A 26,575-nucleotide genomic window follows, 5' to 3' on the forward strand; every position below is an offset into this window, starting at 1 on the left:
ACAGCTTTGGTTCCTGTTAGAAGAGCTGTGGTCACGTCGCAAAGGCAACGTGAATAGAAAGGTGGTGAATTGGGACCAGCATACCCGGTACTGAACCTCTCAGTGACTCAATTTGCTTATGTATGAGATGCAAATGATACCGCTTGTATCATACGATGCTCTGGTGTGCTGTGTCCTTTTAGGGGTTGGTCGGTCAGGTGCAGCTTCAAGAGGGGACCCAGGAGGGGAAAACAAAGTCTATTACACTCACAGGTCCTAGTGAGACAGAGTCGCTGCAGGCTGAGAGGGAGCCACCCACAGAGAGCACCAAGGGGGTGGGTCAGCCACGCAGGCAGGGAGCTGGGAAAGGGTAAGAACCCGAGGGTGAGGGCCTTTGTCAGAGAGGGGGTGGGTGGGGTACACAATCAAACAGTGTGAGGGGATTTCATTGGTGCGTTTGAATGTCATTAGGTCACAGCGACAGGAAGGGAGGAAGGGGAATTTGTGGCAGGGCCCAGCTTATCACACGGGTGCACCTGGTCACCTGGGCTGGTGCTCATGGCCTGTTTGTGGCGATGCTGAGGCAGCAGGAAGATAAGAATTTTTTTTTTTTTTTTTTTTTTTGCTGTACGTGGGCCTCTCACTGTTGTGGCCTCTCCCGTTGCGGAGCACAGGCTCCGGACGCGCAGGCTCAGCGGCCATGGCTCACGGGCCCAGACGCTCCGCGGCACGTGGGATCTTCCCGGACCGGGGCACGAGCCCGTGTCCCCTGCATCGGCAGGTGGACTCTCCACCACTGCGCCACCAGGGAAGCCCGATAAGAACTTTTAAAATTTACAATACACCTTGTAATAGTTGGGCTCCACGATTTTGTTTCGAAAGCTAATCTTGTAAAAGGCCTCGGATTAGATTTGCCTCTGGAGAAAACCATTCCTTTGTTTGGGGGAACCTGTTTAGTGGGTGGGGATGCAGGGGTGTTTAGTCACAAAAATTAGAGTACAATGTGCAACAAGGGCGTGTCTCCCATCTGAGGAAAGACTATGAAGCAATCCCAATACAAGAAGCTAAGCGCTCTGTTTCGCATTCCTTCATTTGTTCAGGCAGTCATTCATTTATTCAGGGAGCCAGTCAGAAAATGAGTCTGTTGTGTAAGAGGCATTGCATAAGAGAAACTGCATGAACAAAGGACTGGATGTGATAGAGGGGAAACAAAACATTAAGGTTGCTGGAGGACCAGGTGAGATTGTCAGGGGCACATCCTTGTAAGCCGTGATGGTGAGTTTGACCCACTGCCTAAGGGAATGGGGAGCCACTGAAGGCTATAGGCAGGGAGTGGCATGGTGAGCTGTATCATTTCTAAAGATCCCTCAGGCTGCTGCCTGCAGAACAAATAGGTGGTTGGTAGAGCACGGTAGATGCAAGAGATTAATTAGGAGAAGTTCCAAGCACCCAGGCCACTGGGGCTGGGGCCTGGATCATCTTGGTGGCAGAGATGGAGAGGTTTGGGAGGTAGAATGAGTGAGACTTGGTGCCTGGTGGAGGCATGGCATTTGACACAAAGTTTCTATCTTGGACCCTGGATGGAGGGAGCCATCGGCTGAGATGGGGGCAGGATTTAGCTGCCTGGCCTTCAAGATACCCGTGTGGAGGCAGTTGGTGGACATACAGGTGGCCAGAGCTCAGGAGAGAGGTCTTCACTGGAAGTATAGGTTGGGGAATCAACAGCTAAGGGATGAAAACCAAAGCCATGGAAGGGAAATGTTGGGTGTGCTGAGCCGTGTCTATCAGTTTCCTTGCTGTGATGGTGGTGGTGGTGGGGGGGGGGGGAGATGGTCCATTCTCTGCAAGGATTTTGTCTCTTCTGTGCCTGTAAACTGTCGTTTGTTCCTGTGGAAAGATGTGTGTGTGTGTGTGTGTGTGTGTGTGTGTGTGTGTGTGTGAGAGAGAGAGAGAGAGAGAGAGAGAGAGAGAGAGCATGCCTACTGACACCTCCCTAAGGATGATGGAAGGGGCCCCCCAGGCAGGAACCAGTCCCACAGTGCATCATTCTTGGAGGAGGCAGATCCTGGGAGAGGAGATGAAGGTGGGAGAGTTGGGCCTGAGACTCCAGGGAGGACCCTCCTCTATTTTTGTCTCCTTGTCTCCTTTCCCACCTTCCCCTGTGAGGGGCAGGGAGCTTTCACGGTACCCTCCCTTCCTGATGGCTCTGTTCAGACCTCCTGCACTTAAAACACTATAATCAAGTCAGCCAGGCTTGGCTTTTGATAAGCTAGATGGAAAAAACTAGAAAACTATTTCTGCTTTCAACTCTATTTTCACGGCTCTCCTCTTTCTAAAGAGGTTCAGGAAGTCAGCTCTGAGGTTCAGACGGGAGAGATGACATCTTTGTTTCAGGCCGTACCTGCCCTTTCCTTCCTTTCCGGGGGTGGGGGAATGGGGGTGGGGTGGGAAACAAGGAACAGGCAGTAAGATTGGAGAGATAAGGAGGCTGATAAGACACATTAGTTACCATTTGCAAAATATTTTATCCCCGCACCCCCTGATAGGGCTTAAAATGTCCTCTTTCCTCCCTGACTGACCTACCACTCCCCTATCGCGAAGTGCCAGGAAAACCTGCATCATTATAGAGGTTTCTGACCTGGTTTCAACCCAGGTTTCAACCCCCTGTCCCATGCCCCTCTCTCTGCCGAGGGCCAGAGAGCCCTCACGTCCCCCTGCAGCTCTGCCCTTGGTACTGAGTGCAGCCTCTGAACTTGCATATTGGGTCCTGGGTGGCTGGTTGAGCTCTTGAGGCAGAAAGCCCTGAGGTGTCCACTCCATCTCCCAGCCCTTCCACCGCTCCTCCTCGGTCCCACCATTCACAAGTGTCCCTGGGCAAGTCTCCTAACGCCCTGAGGCTGAGCTCCTTACAGGTCAAGTGTGAATGGCGATGCCTCAGAGCCGTATCCCATGCACCCCACTCTCCCAGATTTCATATTTACCTGAGCCATTTACAACACCTGGAGGGAGAGGGCGAGAGCATGTGATTGCACTCAGAGAATATGTATCCCAGGGGAAGACTGCAAAGGGAGAGGGAGGCCAAATTTCTCAGAGAGGGTGAGCTGCTCTACCTTCTTGGTTTAATTCAGTCGTTCATTCCATAAATATTTACTGAGCCCCTACAGGGGTGAATAAAACAGAAAAAAGTTCCTTCATTTATGGAGCTCACATCCTAATGAGAACAAATTTTCATGCTTAATGGTACATTTCCTATTTTCCATGCAACCTGGTGCCAGCTACACGCGGCCTCTTCATTTGCTGCCAAGCAGCTCCAGTGCTGGAGGGAGTGCCCGCTGCTGTGCAGAGATGCTACATCGGATTGATTGAAAGGCTGGTCATGACTATTTCTGTCTACAGGTGAGCCTCGCTTTCGGCATTGCATTTCAGCCCTCCCATACCCTCAGCCTCCCCGGCTCTGAGCTGGGACTCCACTGTCCCCGTGCGTGGGAATGGGGGTGCAGGGAACGTTAGGACTCAGCGAAAGGCTGTGTGCAGGGAGTGGGCAGGAGGGACAAGCTAGTGATTCCAGCCACGGCGCAGGGCGATGCCAGGTAGCGCTTTGAGCTTTATTAGCAAGCCCACTTCAGAGGCTGTCAGCCACCCCAGGAAGCCCCTCAGAGAGCACGGCCTCCCTTCGTGGGCTGAGCGTCTTGGCTGTGGACGCCTTGGGGGCAGAGCAGTGAATGGCCTGTGGGGTCATCTGCAGTCCACACCCGCATCCTCACTGTGGTTGCAGTTGTGAGAGCCCCAGTTGCTCTTGCTGCAGCTCCACAGGGTCGATTCCGACCCTTGACACGCAACGTTGTCCAGCCAGATGGTCCCAGTGCCTGGACACAGCAAAAGCAAGGAGGGAGAGGAGCGTGGGATTAGGGTCAGAGCAGCATAGCCTGTCTGTCCTCAGGGTCTCCCACGGGGAGCTAGACTGCCAATTTCTCCCACGTGGGCACAGGCCCACCCTGCTGATGGCTGGTCGGCTCTCTTACGATGGCTCTGCCTCAGTTCTTCTTTCTACCCTTTGACAAAAGTCTCATCCGAGTATTTAATATGTAACCCAAGCATGATTTGAAATCCCCTCCTAGGGATCTCTAGGGTTTGTCTCTTCCTTAAATGCCTTTGTAAACAGGCCATTCACGTGTTCTAAAGCACTCACACCTTCCTCAAACCCCCTTCCTTCTGATATAATTGATTTCAGATCAGGAGCTCCGAGGAATTACCGGATTATTTGATTTCCATAATTTACACTACAGTGTGACCATCTATAGAGGCTTAATCTGTTTGAGGAGAATGTGTATTTTAAAGGAGTTTTGTAATCCAACTGGACTCAGATTGAAAAGTAGGTATGCATTTTGGTGGGGTTGTGGGGAGGGGTAAGGGCAGAGAACATTTTGGGGTGGGGGCAGGAGAAACGGGCCTAGTGTCCCTGCCAGGTCAGCTCAGAAATGGTCTCAGGCCTGGGGCTTAACTCTTTTGTTGAAAGTCTAAACCTTTTGCTGCAAGACATAGCTGAGTCTCTAGCACCCCAGGACATCTTTCCAAAACTGATTTTAGGAGGTCCCTGCTCTGATTCGTTTTCTCTTCCCTTCCACCTTCTCCTTGAAGATGATCAAGCTTGGGCCACCTAGACTGTCAGGTTCCAGAGAGCTGGGATGACTGCTGTGCTGCCCGCCCTGCATCCTTCTCTGTTCTCCCAGCTCCAGCCCCTCAGCTGTCCAGAGAGTGTCCCTCACAAACACCCTCCGACACATGGCATTCTGGCTTTAGGGCTGGACAGACAGCAACTCAAACAAGCCTTTGCTGTCCCTTTGGGGAAGAGAGCCTTCTTTCTCCCGGGGCTGCCAAGTCTGAAGGATGTAAGCTGGGGCCCTGGGCTGCAGAACTTTTCAGTTGCTTGAACCAATCCTTTTCTTTTAACGCAACCAAGCTGAGTCACTTGCAACCAATGGTTGCCAACACCCTACCAGGGAGAGAAAGCCCACATCAGCACCTCAAGGAAAGAGGCTCCTGGTTGAGGATCGATTCACTTACCAGCTCCCACGTTGAAAACGGCAGTTCCCGAAGAGAAACCCAGCATGCGGCAGAAGACGGTGGCATCTGAATTGTCCCAGTCATCATCGCAAATTGTCCCCCAGGCACCATTATAGTAAATTTCAGCCCGGCCTCGGTTCCTAGAGCCAGCAATCCGGACGGATACCGGGGATTCGCCTGGATGACAAAACACACATGGGAGAGGTGAGGGAAGCAGCCCAGGGCTTTGTGTGAATGTAGGCTCTACCATTTCATTTCTGGAAGTCTTATAGTTAGGGAAAAGAAGCCTCCTGCTTGGCTGCCACCACAGCTGGGAAGATCCCACATGCTGGCACCAGCACAACCAGCGGCTCTGTGCACCTGGGCCTGCAGGTGCGAGGCCATGGGGGCAGGTCCCTCTGCAGCTGGCCTTGCAAATCCAGCCTACCATGTTTAGCCTTGTGTTGTCGATAAAAAAGGGGGAGGAAAGGAGGGAGGGAGGGAGGAAGGTGTTATCTGTGGCTCTGTGCCACGGGCAGGCTTATTCAAGGGACAAGCCCTTAGCTTTCCCCCCAAATGAGGAATCTCTCTGACAACCAAGGCCTCTCCCCCTGGCACACCTACAATTTTCAAGTACAGAGTAACCTCTGAAACACACATTAAAGAGAACAGAAATAGCAATTACCTTTTTGACCTTTTTCTCCCTTTGCTCCTTTCGGCCCAGAAGATCCTGTCATGAGGAGAAAAACCACACAGTTCGAAGGAAGCCAAGCCAGGACCCCCTTGCCCTCCTTTGCCAGCAGTGGGGAGGAGGGGCGGGCAGGAGGGTGGAGGGGTGAGGGTCAGGCTCCCTCCTTCAGCTTTGCCAGCCACCTGGCATCATGGGGACTGGATGTGCCGTGGGATCCCATGGGTGAGCAAGAAGAAATGGGCCTGGGGCTTCCCTGGTGGCGCAGTGGTTGAGAGTCCCGCCTGCCGACGCAGGGGATATGGGTTCGTGCCCCAGTCTGGGAAGATCCCACATGCCGCGGAGTGGCTGGGCCCGTGAGCCATGGCCACTGAGCCTGTGTATCCGGAGCCTGTGCTCCACAACGGGAGAGGCCACAACAGTGAGAGGCCCGTGTACCGCAAGGAAAAAAAAAAAAAAAAGGAAGAAGAAATGGGCCTGAGCCACAGCAGGAAGGATTTAAGCTCTATTAGAGAGGAACAGTCAAGAGACATGGAGTTAGAAGTCTCTCCTGCCATCAGTCATGGAGACTGTGTGGTCCAGGGCCTGACTGGGCGTGGTGCCAGCGCATGGTCACTGGCCTGCCACTCGGAGTGCCCGGCCGGGCCTTATTCTCCTCTGTAAGCTCAGCGCTGAGGGCGATCCCAGCGCAGGACTTGGCCACAGAGCCACTAAACTTCTACCCTTCTGGTTCTGAAAACTCCCAGCACCTTATGACAGGCCTCTCCTTAGAACCCTCACATCAGAAACCGAGGCCTTACCTTTCGCTCCCGGCTCTCCCTTTTGGCCGTCTGGTCCAGGTGCCCCCTTGAGGCCGACCAGGCCTGGGCTTCCCATCTCTCCCTTCATGCCTGCAGGGCCTGCGGAGGAGAGAGACCACCTCCATCAGATGCTCTGCTCTGCTTTCCAAGGGGGACCAAGGGCCTTGGTGTTTAGTACATGAGTTGTCCTAAACCACCAGGTTCCTGCCCTGCCCCCATCAATGGGCTGTTCGAATGTTCAGCCCGGGTGGGCAGGGCACTGCCCTGATCCCCCGACTCCTGTGTAAACTCTGGTTGAGGACGAGTGGGTGAAAATCGCTGACAGTATTCCAAGGCTGTTGTTCCTCATTGGATGGCATGATTGTGTGGACGTTCTAGCCATTCTGGGAGAATTTGCTAGAACATTTCTAGGATTCAATTTCTCCTTCAGTAAGTTAGAATAGGGATAGAATATCCAGCTCAGGTGGAAGAAAGACTGCTCAGGAAATGTGTCTGAGGAGTGTCGCTTTGGCTTCTCAGGGTAGGGCTGGCGAGAAGACTAGAAATGCCGTGGGCAGGACGCAGTAACCAACCACTAGCTGAGGTGGGGGCCCACGAGGACCTTGATGACAGCCCCGTGAGAAGCAACAGGAAGAGGGGGGTGCCTTGAGGGCCAAAGGGTAGAGGGAGATGGACCGAAGCAGATGTGGACAGGCAGATAGAGGCCATGCAACCAACCTGGCAACTGGAGAGGAAGGTCGCCCAGCTCCTCGGCGGCTGTGCGGCCTGAAGCCACCACCAGGGGCAGTTGTCCCGGCTTTCTTTACCCTCCACCCCCTCTGCCCCCACCCCTCTCTCTACACCCCTTCCCCAGGTTTGTCACCCAAAGAGTCTGAGGCTCGAGCGATAGAGCCCTGCAGGCGGAGACGCTCTGGGGAAAGGTTACTGAGGTTACCGCCCTGATTTCAGGGTCGACAAGACCCACCCTTGGAGCACAAGCCCTTCCAGTCATTGCTGTGAGAAATGAAAATGAAGCCGGCACTTTACCTGGAACTCCTGATTCTCCTTTTGTTCCTTTCTGTCCTTGAAGTCCTAAGATCAAAATACAAAAAATGGGAGAAGATAATAAAATGTAGGTATTAGACGCTTTTAATCTCAGACAACCTCTACCTTCTGTCTGATTAATGCAGAAGGAAAGGTACATTGGTTCTCCACGATTGTTTAAACCCTCTTTAGCAGAGCATAAATGTAGACAGACTGCAGATAAATGGGGACGTGTGTTGGGGTGAAATAGAAATGTATTGGATGAAAGTCTAGGTTAGATGGACAGACCCCGGACTCAGTGGCTGGCCTTCCTTGTCCAGAAATAACCTGACTTGGTGTCTAAATACAATCCCATTCCTTTCTGTTGCATTTTATTGAAAAAGAATTGAGAGATATTTTGAAAATAAAGTTATTTTTATTTCTAAAAGACTGTGGAGGAGACTCAGTGGCCACTAGGAGCTTTGGGGGGGCCCTCACCCTCAGTAGATATTCCACAGCGTTTATTGGTTTATTTCACTGTGGCCCCCAGTGTAGCTAAACATCCTTCTTCCTTCCTCCCATTCATCTCTTTATTCATTAACTTACATGGAAGACCCACTATCCCCAGCACCATGCTGGGTCATAATTTATTGTGGGATAATAATTTATTGGTTTAGCAACTCCACGGTCTCTCAGAGAAACAGGACTCTCCAAGACAGTTACACAAACTTGGGGAAACTAAAGCTCATTATTGACCATGAAGTAACAGTTACTAGAGGGTAACAGTGGGAATGCACTCCCACCATGCTCTTGACTGGTATCCCTCCCACCACACCAGCTCAGTCTTAACCAAGAACCCACCCATTTGATGATCACTAGAGACCACAAGGAACTCGGTTACCCTCATTGCCAATTGCTTGGAGGAAGTTCCTGCCTTCCACTTCAGTTCCTGGCTTTCCTGAGCACATACTGTGTGCTGGTCAGTGGAGGGCAGGCGAGGGGCCTGGTGGGCCTCTTCAGGATCCCTTTTTGGAATAATGAGCAAGGAGTCTTGGCTCCTGGCAGCCTTTCAGAGGGCTCGTCTGAGGCTGGGCGCTGCCTGGGGAGGAGAGCCCGAGGGCCGAGGAGCTAGGAGCTGCTGCTACAAGCCTGGGCACCAAGGGAGGCGGGAAGCCCTGGAAAGATCTGAGAGGGCAACTAGTTCTGCCCCTCATGTTTGAGTTGAGGACCAGAATGAGGCTCAGAGAGCATCTTCTAAAAGCTGGAGGGAACTTCGAGGTTGGCCCTGGCAGACAGGCCCCAGCCAGCTGTGCCCACTCCAGTCCCTCGGTTTGGAAAGCCTCACTGCTTTGGTCCCCTGGAGAATGGGATCAAGGCTGTGAAAGCTGCTAAGATGCTAGATGTTGCTGCCTCTGAAGCCTTCTCTGCCCGCCTCGTCCGTGGCTGACGCACTTCCTTCCAAGGCAGCACAGGGGCCAGAGTCAGAGAGCCTGGGCTTGCGTCTGCCTCTGTGACCTTGAGCCAGGCTCCCTCTCCCTTAGCCTCACCTTTCTCCTCTGATCCTCTGTCAGACTGAAATGAAGTTGTCTGTGTCACGTACTAAACCTCGTGTCTGACAAGCGGTGCCACGAGGACCCCGGGGCCCCGTCGGCACGTGTCTGTCTCTCCTCCAGTGGACAGCGCCTGGGACACTGGGGCCGAAGCCCCCGCAGGAGCTCCAGGCTTGCTGCCCAGCAAGCCCCCGCCCCCAGATGTTTGCTGTTGACCTCAGGTGGCCCAGCACGGGCAGTAGATGTGTCCTCTCTGCTTACCTGCACCTGAATTGCAGGTGTCAAGATGAGGGAGGAGAAACCACATTCAGAAACATGTCTTTGGTTATTAAATAGAAAAATGGTTCATATCTAGACTCTTGACCCTCTCTGCCACATCCTAAAGTGTCCCATATTGCACAGATCTCTACCTTAAGAGCCTGTCCCTAGACCCAAGGTTGAGGGACACCTGGCACTGTGATCTCCCCTTATTGCCTCTCTGCCACCGAAGAAGTCTCCAGAGCACCAGAACAACAAATGTCCTATACAGACAGGAGCCCCAGGGGAGCCCCTGTTCACTAGGGCCATGGTCCCCAAGGCCTGACCCTTCCACCTCATTTCTCACACCCTCCCTCCCTGCCCCCCACCTCTTGGGGACTCAACCTCGGCTGCTGCCTGCACCTGCACTAGGCACCACGCCAGGAGCTTCACGTACATCTCTCAGCTTCCCAGCGAGGTCGTGCCATTTCCCTCTTTACAGAGGAGGGAGTCCACACTCAGAGACGCTAGGTGATTTATCCCACGTCACACAGGGAGGGAGTGGTGACGTTGGGGTTAGGACCCAGGGTTGGCCTCCCACTGGGCACTGTGGCTGCCTGTGTGCCACCAGCATGCCAGCTCACTACTTCCTGGAGTTTCACGTGGGCTCTCCACCTCGTTCCAAAGACTCCCAGTGGCCTTAGGCCATCTCTTACTTCTAAATGAGTCATCAAACTAGAGTGAGCGTCAGAATCGCCAGCACAGGGTTTGTTAAAAACAACGTGCTAAGCCCCGTCCCGCCCCCCCCCACCCCGCCCCGGGGTTCCTGATTCACTGCATCTGGGCTGGGAATCTGAGACGCTGCACTTTTAACAGGTTTCTGGGTCTTTCTGATGCTGCTGGTCAGGGATCATGGTTTGAGTAACCACTGCCCTAAACACATCTCACTCAATCTTCAGGGACCAGCTGACAGCCCGCGTCCTCCAAGCAGCCTTCCTATCTCTGAGGAACTCACGGCCCCTCCCCTGTCTGAGCTCTCTCGTAACCCACTGGCCCTTGATAAAATGCCCTCTGAGATATGTATAATAGGTGTAGGTGTATGTCTTCAAAACTCCCCTCTTCAAGGCAAGGAAACTGGAATTGAGTTTTGTGTGATTTTTGGGGGGTGTGATTTCTCTCCAGGACTGGACTCTTGAGAGGTGTTCGCTGAGTGGCTATGCATGGATCCAGGGACCAGTAATGACTTCACTATAAATCAAGGCGGCATCCTGATTGGATCAGGGAGAAGGAGAAATGGTTGAAAAATAGAATTTAGAAGTTCATGTTGTAAACCTTCACTGGAAGGGAATGAATGCGGGGTTTGTCCTCTTAACCACAAGCAAACTGGGATTCCCTGGGTGTCACAGACTCATCACGCTGAAAGGGCTCAAAATATTTATTTGCAAGGTGCTTATTTATAGAAACAATTTTCCCCCAAGAAAATAGTTTAGTTAGAAAGCACATGCCTTCCTATTGTTTTGTGTTCAGCTGGTACTCTGCCTAAAATCTTAGAAGGTCCCTGCTTGAAGGGAAAATTGCTTGTTTCAAACCCAGAGTGCTGGCAGATTGGCAGGGACCTGGGTATTATTCTAGAACTCTCCCCACACTCCACAGAGGAGGAAACCAAGGCTCTGGAAGTCATGTACCAACCCATCATCACCTAGCTAGTTGGCAAGTCCAAACTGATGCACAGGCCTCCTCACTCTGATTTAATGTAGAAATTTCCAGTACGTTAGGAAACTTCCTTAAATACCATCCCAACTTACAGGCTAAGTGCAGCCTGGCAAATTTTGGGTTAATTTAATACCTAACACATTGAGCTGTATAACAAGAAGTAAGATGGTAGGTAGGGGACCCAAATTTGGGACGCATGTAGACTTCTTCAGATGTCTCTAAGAAACTTAGAGGAAAACGAGGAAAACTCTAAGTGACAATTTAGTAATATGAGTTGGTAGAATTTAATAAATTCTTGGACTAAGTCAATACTTAGACATGGGGAATGAAATCAACTGAGAAATTATATTCATGATATAGGGCTTAATTGCTATTATTGATTATTCTTTGTTACTTATCTTTAAAGTAAAACGCACCTTAAAATACAGATGAGAAACTAGATTTCAAGTTATTTGCACTTTGGCTTTGCCTCAAGAGAAACATAAAAGGACACAGAAAATTCAGATTCTTGTTATATTTTAGACATGAAGATTGTTGCGATGTAGAAATTTTGATCGGATTGGTATTTTGGAGCTTCAGTGTTTTGGCTGTGTCTAACTTCATTTCATGAGGTGAGGTGGTAGAAAGAGAAATGCCATGATCACAAGTTGAAGTGAGTCCTTCCTTATTTCCAAACAAATTTTCCTTTTCAAAATGGCCAAAGGATTTAGAGCTAAAATTTGTTTTGCTGTGGATTTTTTTGCAATTTTTTTCCCCAAAGTCAAATGATTCTGCAATCGTTTGAAAGATCAAAGGTTAGAAAAAACTAAGTTTTCGGGGTTTGATAAAACCTTGTTTTATGAACAGTGAAGGAAACTACCATTACAGAAAGTTCTTCTCGGTGATAATGTCCTGCTTAAATCAACTATGCAGTCTATGTTCCCAACAGAATGGAAGGAGTCTCCTCTTTGCCATCTTTATCTTTAATCTTTCTCAAGGGGTGTGAACGTGGGGAAACCTTCCACCAGAATGGGTTGGAGTGTGATTAGAGAGCGTTCACAGCAGCGAGAAGATCTGGTGACCAAGCTAGGATTTACCCATCTACTGTGGGGTGAGAGGTGCGGGCAATTCTGATTTCTCTGAGTCCTATACTCTATGTTATTCTACACAACAAAATTTAGAAAAGCACAAATTTGGAATCAGACTTTGGGATTAACTCCTGGACTCAGTGTATATTAACTGTGAGACCCTGAGGAAAGGTTTTACCTTCGCTTCCTCAGTTGTAAGGTAGGGATGATGAAACTCAGCTGTGTGGATGAACTAAGGTCCTGGGAGGAAAGGCCCAAACACAGTGCCTGGCTTGGAGGCATCATTAGTACTAAACAGACCTCTTACTTTTGGTAATTAATGCACAATAACGGGATCTAGCTGTTACCTAGGTTAAGCCAAGGCACCAGAATTTCTCTGTTTTCATCCCGTACTGCTAGATAGTCTCCTGTGAGATTAATGATTTTATTTACAAAATGGGAAATACATCAGTTTGAAAAACTGGCTTCATATGATCAAAATTGAACCAACACCTCAGTACCTCTAGTTTGGGGAATACCAACATCCTGACATTGACAAGTACGCATTGTCTTCCAGGAGGAGATGGTCTGGCTCCCACTCACCACCCACTCTTCCTTCTCCCACTGCAGAATGTGACCTTTCCAAAAGTTCATTAATGACTTCAGGATGAAATACAGCCCTGGCTACAGCTAGTCAGTTTATGGTCCTAAGGGAATTCCCTCCTGAGATGTCTATGTAGACCAACAGCTACTTGATCGAGACAAACGTTTGGGTTTGAGCGGGAAACATATGCAATTTGGAATTTGTGGTAATCATCACACGCCCCAAATTGAAAATGTTATTCACCATGTTTACCTGGGCAGCTGGAATGAAGGAATAACCCTTAGAATCTGCCTGGTTGGTATTTCCCACTAGGCCTGATTGATGGAGGTTCCCATAAAGGTGCTCACCAGATATACAGGGACTCTATAATGGAGTTAAAGTGATCACGTCAGGAGCTGCTCTTATTATGCAAACCCTCCCAGGATGCAGAGTGCAGGCAGGATTCTCCACCTTCAGTGGGAGACACAGGCTCAGGGGCCTGGGGAGTGGGTGCAGTGCCCCTTGTGGGTAAAATCATGTTTTGTCACCAGTACTCTTGCTTAGTCAAGAATCACTAGCCTGGCAGTGGTGGGGTCGGGTGGCGGGGCTCCCAGTTTATAACTGAGGGAGAAGAGCCAACATCTCCATGAAGCCAGGCAGAAAACTCAGTGGTAAGACAGCCTCAGAGTCAGGCACCCTGAGATCTGGAGTCAGGGAAGATGGAAGTATAAAATCAGAAAGAGGCAGCCAATTAATCGGGGTCACCTGACCACCACACCCAGATGGAACCTTTCTGGAAGGCCAGACTTGCTGGTGGCCTTCAAGTGGCATTTATATGGCATCAGGTAGCAGAGCCCCTGCCTGCACTTACCCACCATCTGTGAAAAGGAAATCAGCTCCGAGGCTGGATGCATTGGAAGGGCAAGGATATAGGAGTTGCTTGTGCCAGGGCTGCTGACAAGCATCAAGGAAACTCCAAAGAGTCCAAGGCTCAGGAGGTGGCATGGCCCAGCTCTCTGGCCAGAGCTCCTGAGCCTCTACCACATCCTAGACCTGGACTCCAGGGACATGCACCTACAGAGCCCTCCCTCGCCCTCCAAGACTTCACCTGCTCGGTTCCCTCTCTCTGGACTTGCCTTCCTCTCCCCACGTGGCTAAGCTCTACTCATCCTCCAAGACTCAGCTCGAGCTCTTCCACCACTCCTGCACTGCCTACCTTTTGCTAACCCCACCAGGGGCCACTGTGAACTTGAAGGATTTGGGTCAAGTCGCGTTTGTTTTAAAAAATCAATCCGTTGACCACTTGTTCAATGAAAACTGAGAGGGCTTGCCCCTGGTGTAGGTCTCTAACATGGTTCTGGGGTGAAGGCATCCGGGTTGTCTAACTCAAGTATGACCTTCTGCTCTGGCAGTGACTGTCCACAGACATCCTTGGAAGATACACAGCCCTTTCTCACAACCCTGCACTGGCCACAATACCTCCTGGCCTGCACCTGGCTTTCTAAATGGCATGTGGCACTTCTCCATGCAAAACCCACAGCACGGTGTGCCTGACACCATCTGGCAACAGTCCATCTACCTATCTCCTGCACCAGTCTGCACATCTGAAGGCAGGAACCAGGTCTTATGCATCATGGGGGTCCAGTACCTAACACAGTGGACCAGACTTTCTAGACCATCGTGGGTGCCTGGACTTACTTAGTGACTAGAAAACACACAGTTCTTTAAAGTAGATCACACTGGTATGATGGTTTATAACCTAGACTAAATTGGCGTTAACAGTTTATAACCTTGACTAGGTTGGCAGGATGGTTTATGAGCTAGTCTCTGTGAGTTGGGTAACCGTGGGTCACTCCTCTCGGCCTGAGCCCCCCTGGGAGAATGTGCAAGAAGGGTTTCTCGATAGCTGTTGTCCAAATCCAGAGCCCTGACCCTTGGGACCCCACCGCAGGTCAGTGGGAGAGAGAGGGCATTACGAGGACCCCTGGAATGCAGGCCAGGAGACAGTGCGGCCGAGGCATCCCCTGCTCTCCTCTTTGACGGTGGAGGTTTGGTCATGGCATTCAAAGCCTCTCAGGGACTCTGGGCAGAGAAAAACAGCCCCAGAGCCTTGGACTCAAAGGGTTCCGGCAGAGGAAAATGCCCTTTTTAATCCAGGTGCGTCAGGGGCCAGAACACAGGAGACCCTCTGCCTGCTTCTGGTGGACCTGCTGGGAGGCAGTCTTCCTCTCTGTCCGTCCTTGACACCCAGCGACTCCACCTGCCCGCCTACCCACGCCCTCTGTTACCTGTGTCCCCCTTGCTTCCTTTCACACCTTCGGCTCCTGGACTCCCGGGCCTCCCTGATGGTCCTGGACAACAGATACCATGGAGGGTGTAAGGTCTGTGTTGGGTGGATCTTCAGACATCAGTCCCCACGCCCACCACAGGACCCAGGACCTCACCTATTGGCCCAGTGGGACCAGCGCTGCCAGGCTCACCCTTGGCACCCGGGGATCCCGCAGTTCCTGGAAAGCCTGGAAGACCCTTGGCTCCGGGTTGTCCTGAAAGTTAAGTCATGAATGAAAGGCTGGGAGTGGTTGGCAGAGGGCCGGGCTGACTACCCCTTCAACACACCTCTTCTCTGCATGGCACATGCATCTCTTAACACCTCATATGTTCCCTGGGCAGCTTAAACTCTAGGAGCCTTGAACTAGCCCTATTAGTGGGAGGAAAATTACAGCCTCAGCAACTTATTAATTTTTTCCATTCACTGCTGCAGAATTTGAGGTTTATGGACTTACTAGGAACTCTGGGTGTGAGCATTCTGCTTCATACCCCTGGGTGGCAGGGTGGAATGAAGCTCTAAAAAAGAATATCAGTTAAGCCTGCCCTCCAAAGCTGCTCTGTTCCTCTTAGGACAGGCCAGGTTTTACAAAACCCCAGAGGCTCTGGGTTAACACTACAATGAAATAAGACATAGTAGAGTCAGGTCCTGAACTTGACTTTGCCCAGGGACGGCGGTAGCGATTCCCACAACCCTTACCTTGATCTCCTTTGAGTCCAGGAATTCCAGCCACACCTAAAATAGAGAAGGATTTTTAAGGATTTTTTTTCCCCTCTAGCTCAGTCCACCGGACAAAAAGGGAATACTCACAGGACAACAGACCTGACGGTGCAGACTCCTACCTGGGGAACCGGGCATCCCTGAGTCACCTTTATGCCCCGGGGCTCCAGGGGGTCCCATGACCCCCATGTCTCCTTTCATGCCTATGTCTCCCTTTCTTCCTGAAAAATCAAGGGATTGTGGCCAGACATGGGAAGAGGGCAAACCCAGCTGCCACGTCCATCTCTGACACATCCTGTCCCACCCCAATTCCAAACTCAGACTCCTTGAACTCCTACTGGGTGCCCAGAAGTCGAAGATACAATGGCTGCCCGCGAGGAGCACACCACCTTGCCCAGAGGCCAGACATAAACTCCTGAAAAATGGATGAGGTGACCTGGCCTGGCTGACGCGCAGTGGAAAGTCCCAGAAGCTGGGCTCTCAGGGCCCTGTTTAGTGACCTGGTCCCTGGAGGAGGGACCACAGCCCAGGCTCATCCAGCACTGCCTGGTTTATTTCAGTGTGTGAATTTGGGGAATTACTGTCTCAAACTTCCCAAACTGAAATCTGAATATTCCATAAAGCAGACCCCAAGTGCTGAGAACAGAAGCTTTGAGGCACTGCCGGAGAGGGAAACATTGCAGCGGCACTTATCCCCCTAGCGGTCCAGAGCCTGGCTTTCCTGGTGGCCAAGGTTTCAGAGTTCCCACCTGTCATCAGCATTCCGGGCTCGCCCCAGTCTCTCCTCTCCTGATTCTCCGTGTCTCCCTCTCCTTTCTGCCACTGCTCAGCGCATATCAATCGAGGGAGGCTCCTCCCTAGGCAGGGCTCGGCAACCCCTGCCCAAACCTGCCAGCCTCCTCGCACAGGGCCTGCTCATCGGGACCCACTGGCTTAGGAAGCCAGCCAGGTCCCACCATCAGCAGAGTTCCACCCCAAGCAACTCCTTCAGGGGCTGGGACCAGCTTGTTGGGATGGAATTTGGTTCAAGGGCTCCATTCCATTATTTTCATGATTTCAGAGCTGGAGAGGACTCAGAAGGGGGCCAGCCTCCTCTCTAGTGATTTAGAAAAAGTAGACAGAGTGGCCTGGAGTGGAGGGAAAGAAGCAACTGTCATACAGAACTCTCTGGGTCTAAGGTTTGAGTGACATTAGGTGCAAGTCTTGGGAATTAGCTTCTTTGAGGCGGTTTGGATACTTGAAGAATAATTATTCCTTGATGGAAGACGAAAGAGCCATGAAGAACATGTTTACAACTGAAGTCCCTTACAACAGACTCAGGTGCAAACAGCAAACAAGTTCTTGGTCGTTCACAGCATCCACGTGGGTGGAAGGGCCAAATGGCGCTCCTTTTTTTTTTAACATCTTTATTGGGGTATAATTCCTTTACAATGGTGTGTTAGTTTCTGCTTTATAACAAAGTGAATCAGTTATACATATACATATGTTCCCACATCTCTTCCCTCTTGCATCTCCCTCCCTCCCACCCTCCTATCCCACCCCTCCAGGTGGTCACAAAGCACAGAGTCGATCTCCCTGTGCTACGCGGCTGCTTCCCACTAGCTATCTGTTTTACGTTTGGTAGTGTATATATGTCCATGCCTCTCTCTCGCTTTGTCACAGCTCCCCCTTCCCCGTCCCCATATCCTCAAGTCCGTTCTCCAGTAGGTCTGTGTCTATTCCTGTCTTACCCCTAGGTCCTTCATGACAAATGGCACTTCTTAAACAAGGCTAGGAATTATTTCCCTGGAGGAATTGGTGGTGCCCTATGGCTCTGGGCCAGCCAGGGCCATCACGCTAAGGCAATTGTGTGGCTCTATGAGGTTTCTTTCTTTCTTTTTCTTATATTTTGGCTGCCCCACGTGGCTTGCGAGATCTTAGTTCCCTGACCAGGGACTGAACGCAGGCCCTCTGCAGTGAGAGCACGGAGTCCTAACCACTGGACCGCCAGAGGATTCCCTGTATGAGATTTCTTGAGACTGGTCTGGGCCTGAGTCTGTATTGCTATGACTTCCGTGTCTCTCTCAAAAGTTACAACCTTGGGAAGCAAAGTAGTACCGGTGAAAGGACCAGAGTCTGGAGGCGCCTGAGGAATCACAGCTGCGTCTGACTTCAGAACCTGCCCGTCATCACAGCTAAAGATGGAGTGAGGGAAATAGATGTGTCCCCTGGAACCTCATCAATGTGGCTTTACCCATCTGCTGGGGCAAAGAGCAGAAAACCTCAATACCGCTGGGGCGGGTCCCACTTGGTCTGCTAGCCCTGTCCGCTGACAGTGGATTGGGCAAGCAGTGGGTAAGAGAGATCTGGTGACCTTGGGAAAAGAAATTTGGGAAGAGGAGGGGTAGGTTAGAGTCCTGATTTCTGAAGAAGTGAAACTGATCATTTCCCCTCGCCAGCCACATTGCTTCCAGGCCTGAGTCTGGGCGTGGCAGTGGGTGAGAGTGGGATGGGAAGCAGTGCGGCTCAGACTCCACAGGCAAAAGCCTGGCTGTCATCCCCTCTCTGGGGGTGGCAGGGTCACCTTGAGAAAGTCTGGGCCATAGAGAAATGCGGAGGGCCACCTTTGGAATCATCCTCACAGGTCAACTGTCCAACCACCTGCCTGGTGCAAGGATCTCCCTTCAGTCCCACCAAGGAAAATTCTGCAGCCCCAGTTCCCCACAGCCCCCATCTGCCCGTTTCATCGTGTGGCAGCCCAAGTCTTAACTATTTGTTCCTCCCTTACCTCAGCATAATTGGTTCTCCAGAAACCTTTGCCCGTTGGCCTCCATTCTTCTGTGGGGTACCACTGAGAGCAAGTCTATTTTCTCTTCCACAGGAACCTCTCTAATACTGGAGGATGGCTGACACATCCCTATAAGGGCTCTCTCTTCCCGATGGCAAGCACCCTCCGTTTCTTCTAATGTAAATATTTCCTACATGCCAGGTACAGCATCACGATCTTCTGTCTTATATTCCTGTTGTAATCAATCCTCATTGATGGTTGCTATTATTATCCCCCTTTTGTAGGTGAGTAAATTGAGGCTCGGAGAGGTTACACAGCTAGAGCTGTATTAGAACCCAGATCTGTCTGATCTTAGAACTGCAGTCCTTCCCTTTCCACTTTACAGGATCACTAACACTACCTACCACGTAGCAGAGTTTGAACACATGATCTCCAACCCTTATAGCTGTCCTGCAAAGCATGTATAATGTAATTATTATTATTTTAATGTAATTGCCATTCTTTGCTGAAAGGAAGAGGTTAAACCTCAACAGGCCGAGTAACGTGTCTAGTTACACAGGTGAGCAGGGATGGCGACCAAGCCTACTGGTTCCACAGCCTCATTCCCCTGCTGCGCCCAGAGCCACCCTGAGGGTGGTCTCTTGGGAGGCCAAGAGACCAGGAGCACACGAGGTGCTCGGTCACAGCCGGAGAGCTCGGGCCGTGCTTCTCAGAGCCTGTCCCCTACGTGTCCAGGGTCAGAACCCTCCACGATCTCTAAAACACAGACCTGCATTTTAAGCAAGCACCTCAAATGGTTCTTATCCATGACCCGTAGCTTGAGAAGCACTACTCTAGAGAGAGCGCTGGCCATCAAGGGAAGATTCTAGATGCTTAAAGTCCTCCTTCTGGAATCAGCCCCTTAGCCCTCACTGCCAGTGGTCTCCCCTCCTTCCCCAGGCCCACCTCAGGCCCCATTTCGGTCCCACACCTTCTCCTCTGAGCTCCCAGCACTGCCTGCGTCCCCACTGGCCACACGTTGTACCTGGCAGGAAATTCTTCCCCCTCTCACTTTGCTCTTAGCTTTCCCATTCCTGTCCTTGGCTCACCTGGACAAAAGGGACCACAGCTGTGCCCCTGGGATGCCTGGTGACCCACCACCCTCTGAGTGACCCTGCCCCACTCTGGCTCTGAAGGTTGAGTGAGCGTGTGTGAGTGAGTTTGTGGCTGGGCGGTGAGTGCGTGTGTGGGCATGTATGCATGTGAGTGTATGTGCACATGTGAGCACGTGCACGAGTACGCTGGTGCATGTGTGATTGTGTTGCATAAATGTGTGTGCACACGTGTGTGTGAGCCCGTGGGTGTTCGAGTGCCTGTGTGTGTCCCTAAACTCTCCTTCTACTCGTCCTCCCCCTGAAAAGCTCCCCGGAAAAACCCTGCTGGTGACCTAGAGCACTAGGTTGTTTGGGATTCCCCCTTCTCTTAAGGTCCTTCCAAAAAATTAGTTACTCAAAAATGAGTTTCCCTTTATCAAGTTTCCCTTCTGTAACTGGTGGTGTTTTTCATTCTGTCTCGGTGACCTGGAGGCTGAGAGGCTCTTGGTTTGTTTATTTCCCCCTTTCTTGCAAATCCTCTCATTTTGCTTTTTCCTCCAGTAACGTTTGTCTTTGCACCTTTACAACTCAGCAGCCTCAACCCCTCCAGGGATTGGAGGTTTGAGAGTCTAAGTGAAGAGCAGAGCGGACTCTAACAGTGATGGAGGCCCCCTCCCCCCGGGGGCAGCCAAGCCGTCACATTCTCTGACCCAGCTATGCCGTGGCCATTTGTAAGGCAGCTGGGCAGGTTAAGGCCACAACCTAAAAGGGAGAGACCATCATGTGCTTTGAATCGTTATTTTAACCTCCTAGTAACCCTCTGAGGCACTCTTGTCCCCATTTTACAGACAAAGAAACTGAGACTCAGAAAGGTAAGGGAATGCTTCCGAAGTCACAGAGCCAGTCTACGGTGAAGGCAGATGCGTCAGACTCTGGAGTCTGGACCAAAGAGCTTGACTCTTCCCGGTGAGGCTCACAGGCTTGTACTCTGAGCACCAAGGAGGGGCTTGGAGTGTCCACACCCCTCCAGCCACACCTAGGTGTCTTCCCCGGGATGCAGGTACTTCCCAGTAACCCAGCCCATCTAGGGTCTCACTACAGGTGACCTCCCTCACATACAGACCCCACCGGGTGTTCAGACTCTGGGGATGGCATGTGTGCCTGCTCCGAGACAGCCTTCTGTGCACGCTGGAGCACACACCCAGCCCCTGCTCACCTGCCTCTCCCTTGATTCCTGGTGGACCTTGGGGTCCTGGGGGGCCTGGAAAGGAGAAGGAATTCAGAACGTAGCCTGCACAAAGGATGAGAGAAAGGATCATGGGATCTATAGACAGAAGCAGGTTTCTGCGGCTCCATCTCGTCCGGGGCCCCCTTCTCCGCTGGTGGCCCTGGCAGACGGGGGAGGCGAGGGCCCCTTTGGACCTGGAAGACTTGAGGAGAAGGGGCAGAGGCACCAAAGCCCCAACCAACAAGGGTGGGGGGTGACAATGCCACTCACACCATCATTCACTTAACGAGTGTCACTGAGCACCGAGGACCAGCCAAACTGGGTGGAAGGAACACAAGAAAAGACAGAGCTCCTTCCTCCAAGGAGCTCCTGGCCCAACAAGCAAAACACAGCCGTGCGGATGATGACTCCCGAGGGAGGCTGAGCCAGACAGACCTGAGTTCGAGCAGCAGCAGTGCCACTTTAGCTGGGTGACCCTGGGCACAGCCTCTCGTTGTTTGGAGAATCAGCTTTCTCATCAGTGAAATGGGGTTCATATACCAGTTATGCAGGGCTGTCCTGAGGCCGCCACGTGGAGACCAGCATGGAAAGCACACCCGTGCTCTGATAAATGGTACCCACCACCGCTGCCACTTATGTCAGATCTCTCCCTTGCCAGGGCTGCTCTGTGGACCAGAGCCTCCCAAAGGCTTGGGTGGCCGGGACAGGGCTCCTTGTCTTGCCTTGGTCCATTCTGGTTGCTATAACAACACACCACAGACCGGGGTGGGAGGACCTTAAACATCAGAAATTCACTTCTCCCACTTCTGGAAGCTGGAAGCCCAAGATCAGGGGATGGCCTGGCTGGGTTCTGGGGAAGGTCTTCTGTGCTGCAGACTGCAGCCTCTTGCTATGTCCTCACATGGTGGGAGGAGCCAGGGCTCTCTCCTCTACAAGGACAGGCCCGCTGTCCTCTCCCCTCGAAGGTCCAGGCACTGGCCAGACTGGCTTGGTGCCCACTGTTACTCTCTCCAGCCACAGACCAGTATTAGTTTGCTGCTTGGGAGTGGTCCTGGAAATCGCCCTGGGCTCTGTCCTGCACACTCTGGATCAGTCTGAGGGCTCCGTGACTCAGACCCGGCCTTTGGCTGGTTGCTGCAGACCTTGGTCCTTGGAGATCACACTCGTCTGGACAGCATCCTTGGTTCCTAGGTCCCTGACCCCACTGTCTCCCGGAGAGCTGTCTGCAGCCACCCAGGGTGCCTGTAACTTCATGCCCTCCCCATACGGCCTTCACCCCCTGTCTTGGCCTCCACACTCTCATACGAGGCCAGAGAACGGGATTCAGGTCCAAAGGCCCCTTGGTCTGCACACGAGACGCTCCCCCTTTCCCGTCCTCTCTGGGGAGTCCCAGCCCAGGGGGGAGGGGCCAACCTGGGATCCGAGTAAAGTTGTCCACCAGTCGTAGTAGGTGCTCCTGTCTGGTGCGGACGCGGATGAGCTGGGCCTGCAGGAGATGCTCGGGGACCAGTGTTTGATTGTTGTAGGGCACTTCCAGGGCCCGGAGCCGCTTCTGCAGATTCAGAACTGGACACCCCACCGCCATGCCTGCAGCATCCTTTTAGGGACTTCATTAAAGTCCTAGGCACTTGAGCATAACCCTGACATTCTGTGTCACATGTGCATAACTCTGCGTCCTGAACAGGTAAGCACGTGTTTAGTGTACCGTGAGGACCTAGAGTGAGCACACAGAACTTTGTCTGTATCTTGCATGTGTGCACTCCACACTCAGATATGACGTTACACGTCCACAGAACGTACCTACACCCTGTATAACCACTGCGCCCACGAATAACCTGCATGCGGTTAGGAGCTTTGTGCATGCTTGGACATGAAAGCGTGGCCGCTAATATGCTGATCTGGCCTAATCATGTGTAACTTTCATATGCGTGTGACGTGTGTTCATGACAACTGGCCACATGGCATTCTTGAGGGACTTCACTATCTGCTGATGGAATTGCTTCACGACCTCACCATTTGGATTGGGAGCACTTTGAAAGTCAAATCACGTTAAAATGAAACACTCTGACCAACAAAGCTACTTCCCATTCAGAGGCAGGGAATCCTTGATGTGAGAGGCACGAGGCACATCCTTGTGAGATCACTGCATCTTTCACTGCTTCAGACACACAGAGCCTCACACATGTGTTCCCTCTCTCTCTACCTCCCTCCCTCCCTCTTGCGCTCTCTCTCTCTCTCTCTCTCACACACACACACACACACACACACACACACACACACATGCAACACACACTCCCCTTTCTGCTTCCCCCCTTCTCCCCCCACCATGCAGACCACCCAGGGACCTGAGAACTCTCTCCCAGCAGATAGGCAGCAGTGGCCCCAAGGGCTCTCCTGTGAACCTGTGCCTTGTGTCAGGCCGGGCCACACTGTCACCCCAGGAGGGACCAGACAGGACCCAGATGCTTTACCTTGCACCACCAGCAGCCCAGCACCTGCGGTGAGCAGAATCAGGTAGATGAACAGCAAGACCGTGAAGCAGTTTATCCCATTTCTCTTCTTGGGCTTTGGATCTGAAACACAACCCAGGCAGACGGCTGCTGCTGCAGACGTCTGAGGGTCTGAGGGCTCCGTGACTCAGACCCGGCCTTTGGCTGGTTGCTGCAGACCTTGGTCCTTGGAGATCACACTCGTCTGGACAGCATCCTGTCCAGGATGCTGGGGGGCCCCCAGTCTGTGCCCGAATCCCCTCTGTATGAGCAGGGAGCTGCCCATGAGGTCCCACGAGGGGAAAGACACAAAGGCCCACGACCCCCAGATCATCTTCCCCTTGATTCTCCTTGCCACAAGGCAAGAAGTGCCATTGTCAGCCCCTCATTTATGTGGCCGGGCAAAAAACCCCTGTGCACACATCCTTAGCTGGAAGAGCGCAGTCCTGTCAGCCTTTCTCACCGACGAAGCCCCAGCATGGAACCTGCCACAGGGTCACTCAATAGATGTACATCAGAGAAATTGATGAATTCGCATATTTCAGTTTCAAAATTCGGGGAGGAGGATGATTGTTCCTGTTTTACAAACAATGAGGGGGTTTGGAACAGTGGAGAAAACCTGTTAGGTTATAAGACAAGAGCTGGAAATCACGTCTAGGCCTTTGTTTTCTTTTTAATTACAAAAGTAAAACGTGCTTAATATAATTCATCAAACAATATGGAGAGCATTTCAAGGATTAATAATCTTATAATTAATCCCCTGAGGTCCTAACCCGCTGAGGTAAGCTTTGTTAGCATTCTGGGTTGTGGCCTTCCTTCCATCTCCCCTTTCTCTCAGAAACTTACAAACTCACATCCTCCTAGATAGACTTGTTTTTTTTTTCCTTTTAATTTTACTCTAATGACATCATGTTATAATTACATATTACAGTACATATCAATTATAGCACCTGCGCTTTCTGCAGTGAAGGAGTTTTCCATGGACTTCCCTCCAGTTTTCTCAGTAGAGAGAGATTTAACTGTTCTCTTTAATAGTTGCCTCGTATTCCTTGAAGACACGTGGTTATGCTCAGTCTAGCACGGGGTGGTCCCCCCACCCCCATGCACCCCTGGAGTCTAGGCCCACACAGCAGCTTGAGTGAGTTCTCCAACACACAACCTGCTCCAGTCACTCCCTTGCCCTCTGCCCTTCAGCTCACTGCCCTCAGGGCAAACAGCTCCCCCTGCTGGTTCATGTAGCCTGGCCTCTAGCCAGCTCTCCTATGGCCACACCTCCATACCTCACTTCCCCGCTGACACTGACCAATGGTCAGGCCAGACCACTGTGGTTACACCCTTGAGACTTCAGGCAGAGTATCTCCTCTGAATACCCAACCTCCCTCCCTTCTTTCTGCATAACTAATTCGTACTCATCCTTTGGGAGCACAGTAGATCTTTTCCTGCTCCAAGATAGATGCTCAGACTCCCCTCGGCTGGGTGGGACCTTGCTCTGCTTCCCCACATCACTGTATTTTTATCCACTGTGGCCCTGAGCACCTGAACTATATATATGTTTCAGTATCCTCCATATGGCCTGGAAGTTTCTTAGGCTGTGTTCCAGCACCAACATGGTGTGCTGGAAAGATGGTGACGGGCTAGATGAATGGATGAATGAGTGGTTTGGGTGCAGAACTTGTACAGAGTTGAACATTTTGAAGTGTTGGGAGAGCATCAGGATGCAACTTAGGACCTCAGGTGTCCATATAGTCATGATGGTGAAGATGGATAACATACAGAGGAAGCCTCACATTTAATAGAAGATGGTGGATGGTGAATACTATCTCATAGACAGCAACCAAACATGATGAAACATAGCATGCGATGGGAATAGAAAGATAAATTATGCTTCAGAGACACAGGTACCATAGAGGTCAGAGGTGGAGGTGAAGGCCAGCACGGAAGATAAAGATATTTTCAAATTACATGGTAGGACCATGGTGCAAGGCATTTGAGTAAGGATGATGAGAGGAAAAACAGACATGGTAGTGTGATGGGAGTAGTTCAAGCCCAGAATGCTTTTTAATTCAGAGCTATCACCTGGCCTAGAGGCAAGGTATTTTAGAAACTGGGAACTTCAAATCTGTGAGCTTTGTCTAACTCACTCTATACAAAGCAGAGGATCTGATAAATTCTTTACCCTTATGTTGATCATTTCATCTCTTAGTGGTTAGAATAAACTGTCAAGGAAATACCTACCCTCGTTTGGGGTTGACCAATGAGCAAGAGTTGCTTGAGATGAGAGAATGAAAATTAAAAAAAAAAAAAAAAACAGCTTCAGGTGAATAAGAATGAGCTTACTTGGAGTAAACTATGGTTATTCTGGATAGAGATTTTAGGGAAACAGGTTTTAGAAATTTGACAGCTCTATTGTCTGACTCACAGTGAAAATATGGCTCCAGAGAGAAATAAAATTTCAATTCCATAAAAGAGGTCAGTGAAGAAAAAAGGCTGCACACAAATTTTAGGGTTCCCAGGCCTTCCATCTCCCAACCCCTCACCAAGTGGCAGAATATGGCTTGGTAGGTGTACTTCTCTCCTACTGTAACACTAGTGGAAATCAAGTGAGAGCCCCTCTCCCCACATTCCCAGCACTGAGCTACTGGTGAGGCCCAGGGAAGTGGTCTCTGTCCTGTGGGTTTGAGGTCTCCCACCCTCTCCTTAGTAGCACTGGGCAATGTAGAGCAGTGTCTCCTGCCCCTGCAGGCAGCACAAGCAAGGGGCAAGAACACCAATAGCACAGGGAACAAAACAGACTAGAATAGCATGGTCAGGGCTCTGAAAATTAAATTGTGATTGGAACCATAGCCCACAAAATGAACCAGAATCTACCTAATAAATCTAAATTGTTTATGTAAGAAACCTAAACCTAAAATCATTGAGATGACACAAATATTGGAATTATTCAATAAGGATTTTAAAGCAGCCATCACAAAAATGTTTTAATGAATAATTACAAATAAAACTTTTTTTAAATGTCACAAAATAGAAGATATATAACAGAACCAAATGGAAATTGTATAATTTCAAAACACACAAAAAAATTTTTAAACGTCACCACATTGGCTCAATAGTGTAATAAATATGATAAAGGAAAGAATCACTAATTCTTTCAGTGACTGATAGATAGATAGAACTAAATGATAGAACAATAGAAATTGCCCAATCTGAAAAACAGAGAAAATCATCAACAAAAACAACAACAAATAAACAGAGCCTATGAGACAGGTGGATCAATAAAAAAGAAAAAAAAAAACACATAATACTTATATCATTGAAGTCCCAGAAAAAGTGT

General features: G+C 50.8%; 1 protein-coding gene across 1 annotated transcript; it reads right to left on the reverse strand.

Annotated features, from left to right (window-relative positions):
- Positions 1-3,714: 3,714 nt before the first annotated feature.
- MARCO (macrophage receptor with collagenous structure) lies at positions 3,715-23,578 on the reverse strand. The gene is made up of 13 exons (XM_065880922.1): positions 23,425-23,578; positions 23,227-23,358; positions 22,169-22,321; positions 20,744-20,788; positions 15,810-15,908; positions 15,667-15,702; positions 15,086-15,184; positions 14,930-14,992; positions 7,537-7,581; positions 6,511-6,609; positions 5,708-5,752; positions 5,044-5,220; positions 3,715-3,845 (listed from the first exon to the last, which is right to left on the reverse strand). Exons 1-13 carry the CDS (start codon positions 23,576-23,578, stop codon positions 3,715-3,717), a joined length of 1,278 nt encoding a protein of 425 aa, XP_065736994.1.
- Between the last annotated feature and the right edge of the window lie 2,997 nt (positions 23,579-26,575).

This window comes from Phocoena phocoena, chromosome 7 (genome assembly GCF_963924675.1).
Source record: "Phocoena phocoena chromosome 7, mPhoPho1.1, whole genome shotgun sequence".
In the NCBI taxonomy this organism is placed as follows: domain Eukaryota; kingdom Metazoa; phylum Chordata; class Mammalia; order Artiodactyla; family Phocoenidae; genus Phocoena; species Phocoena phocoena.

Excerpts from the sequence above, each read along its gene's own strand:
- MARCO (XM_065880922.1), bottom strand. The coding sequence starts at position 23,578 with ATGATCTGGGGGTCGTGGGCCTTTGTGTCTTTCCCCTCGTGGGACCTC. Across the intron at positions 14,993-15,085 it reads TGGTCCCACTGGGCCAATAG|GACCATCAGGGAGGCCCGGG; the intron begins GTGAGGTCCTGG and ends TCTGTTGTCCAG. Across the intron at positions 3,846-5,043 it reads CGTTTTCAACGTGGGAGCTG|GCACTGGGACCATCTGGCTG; the intron begins GTAAGTGAATCG and ends TGCTGTGTCCAG.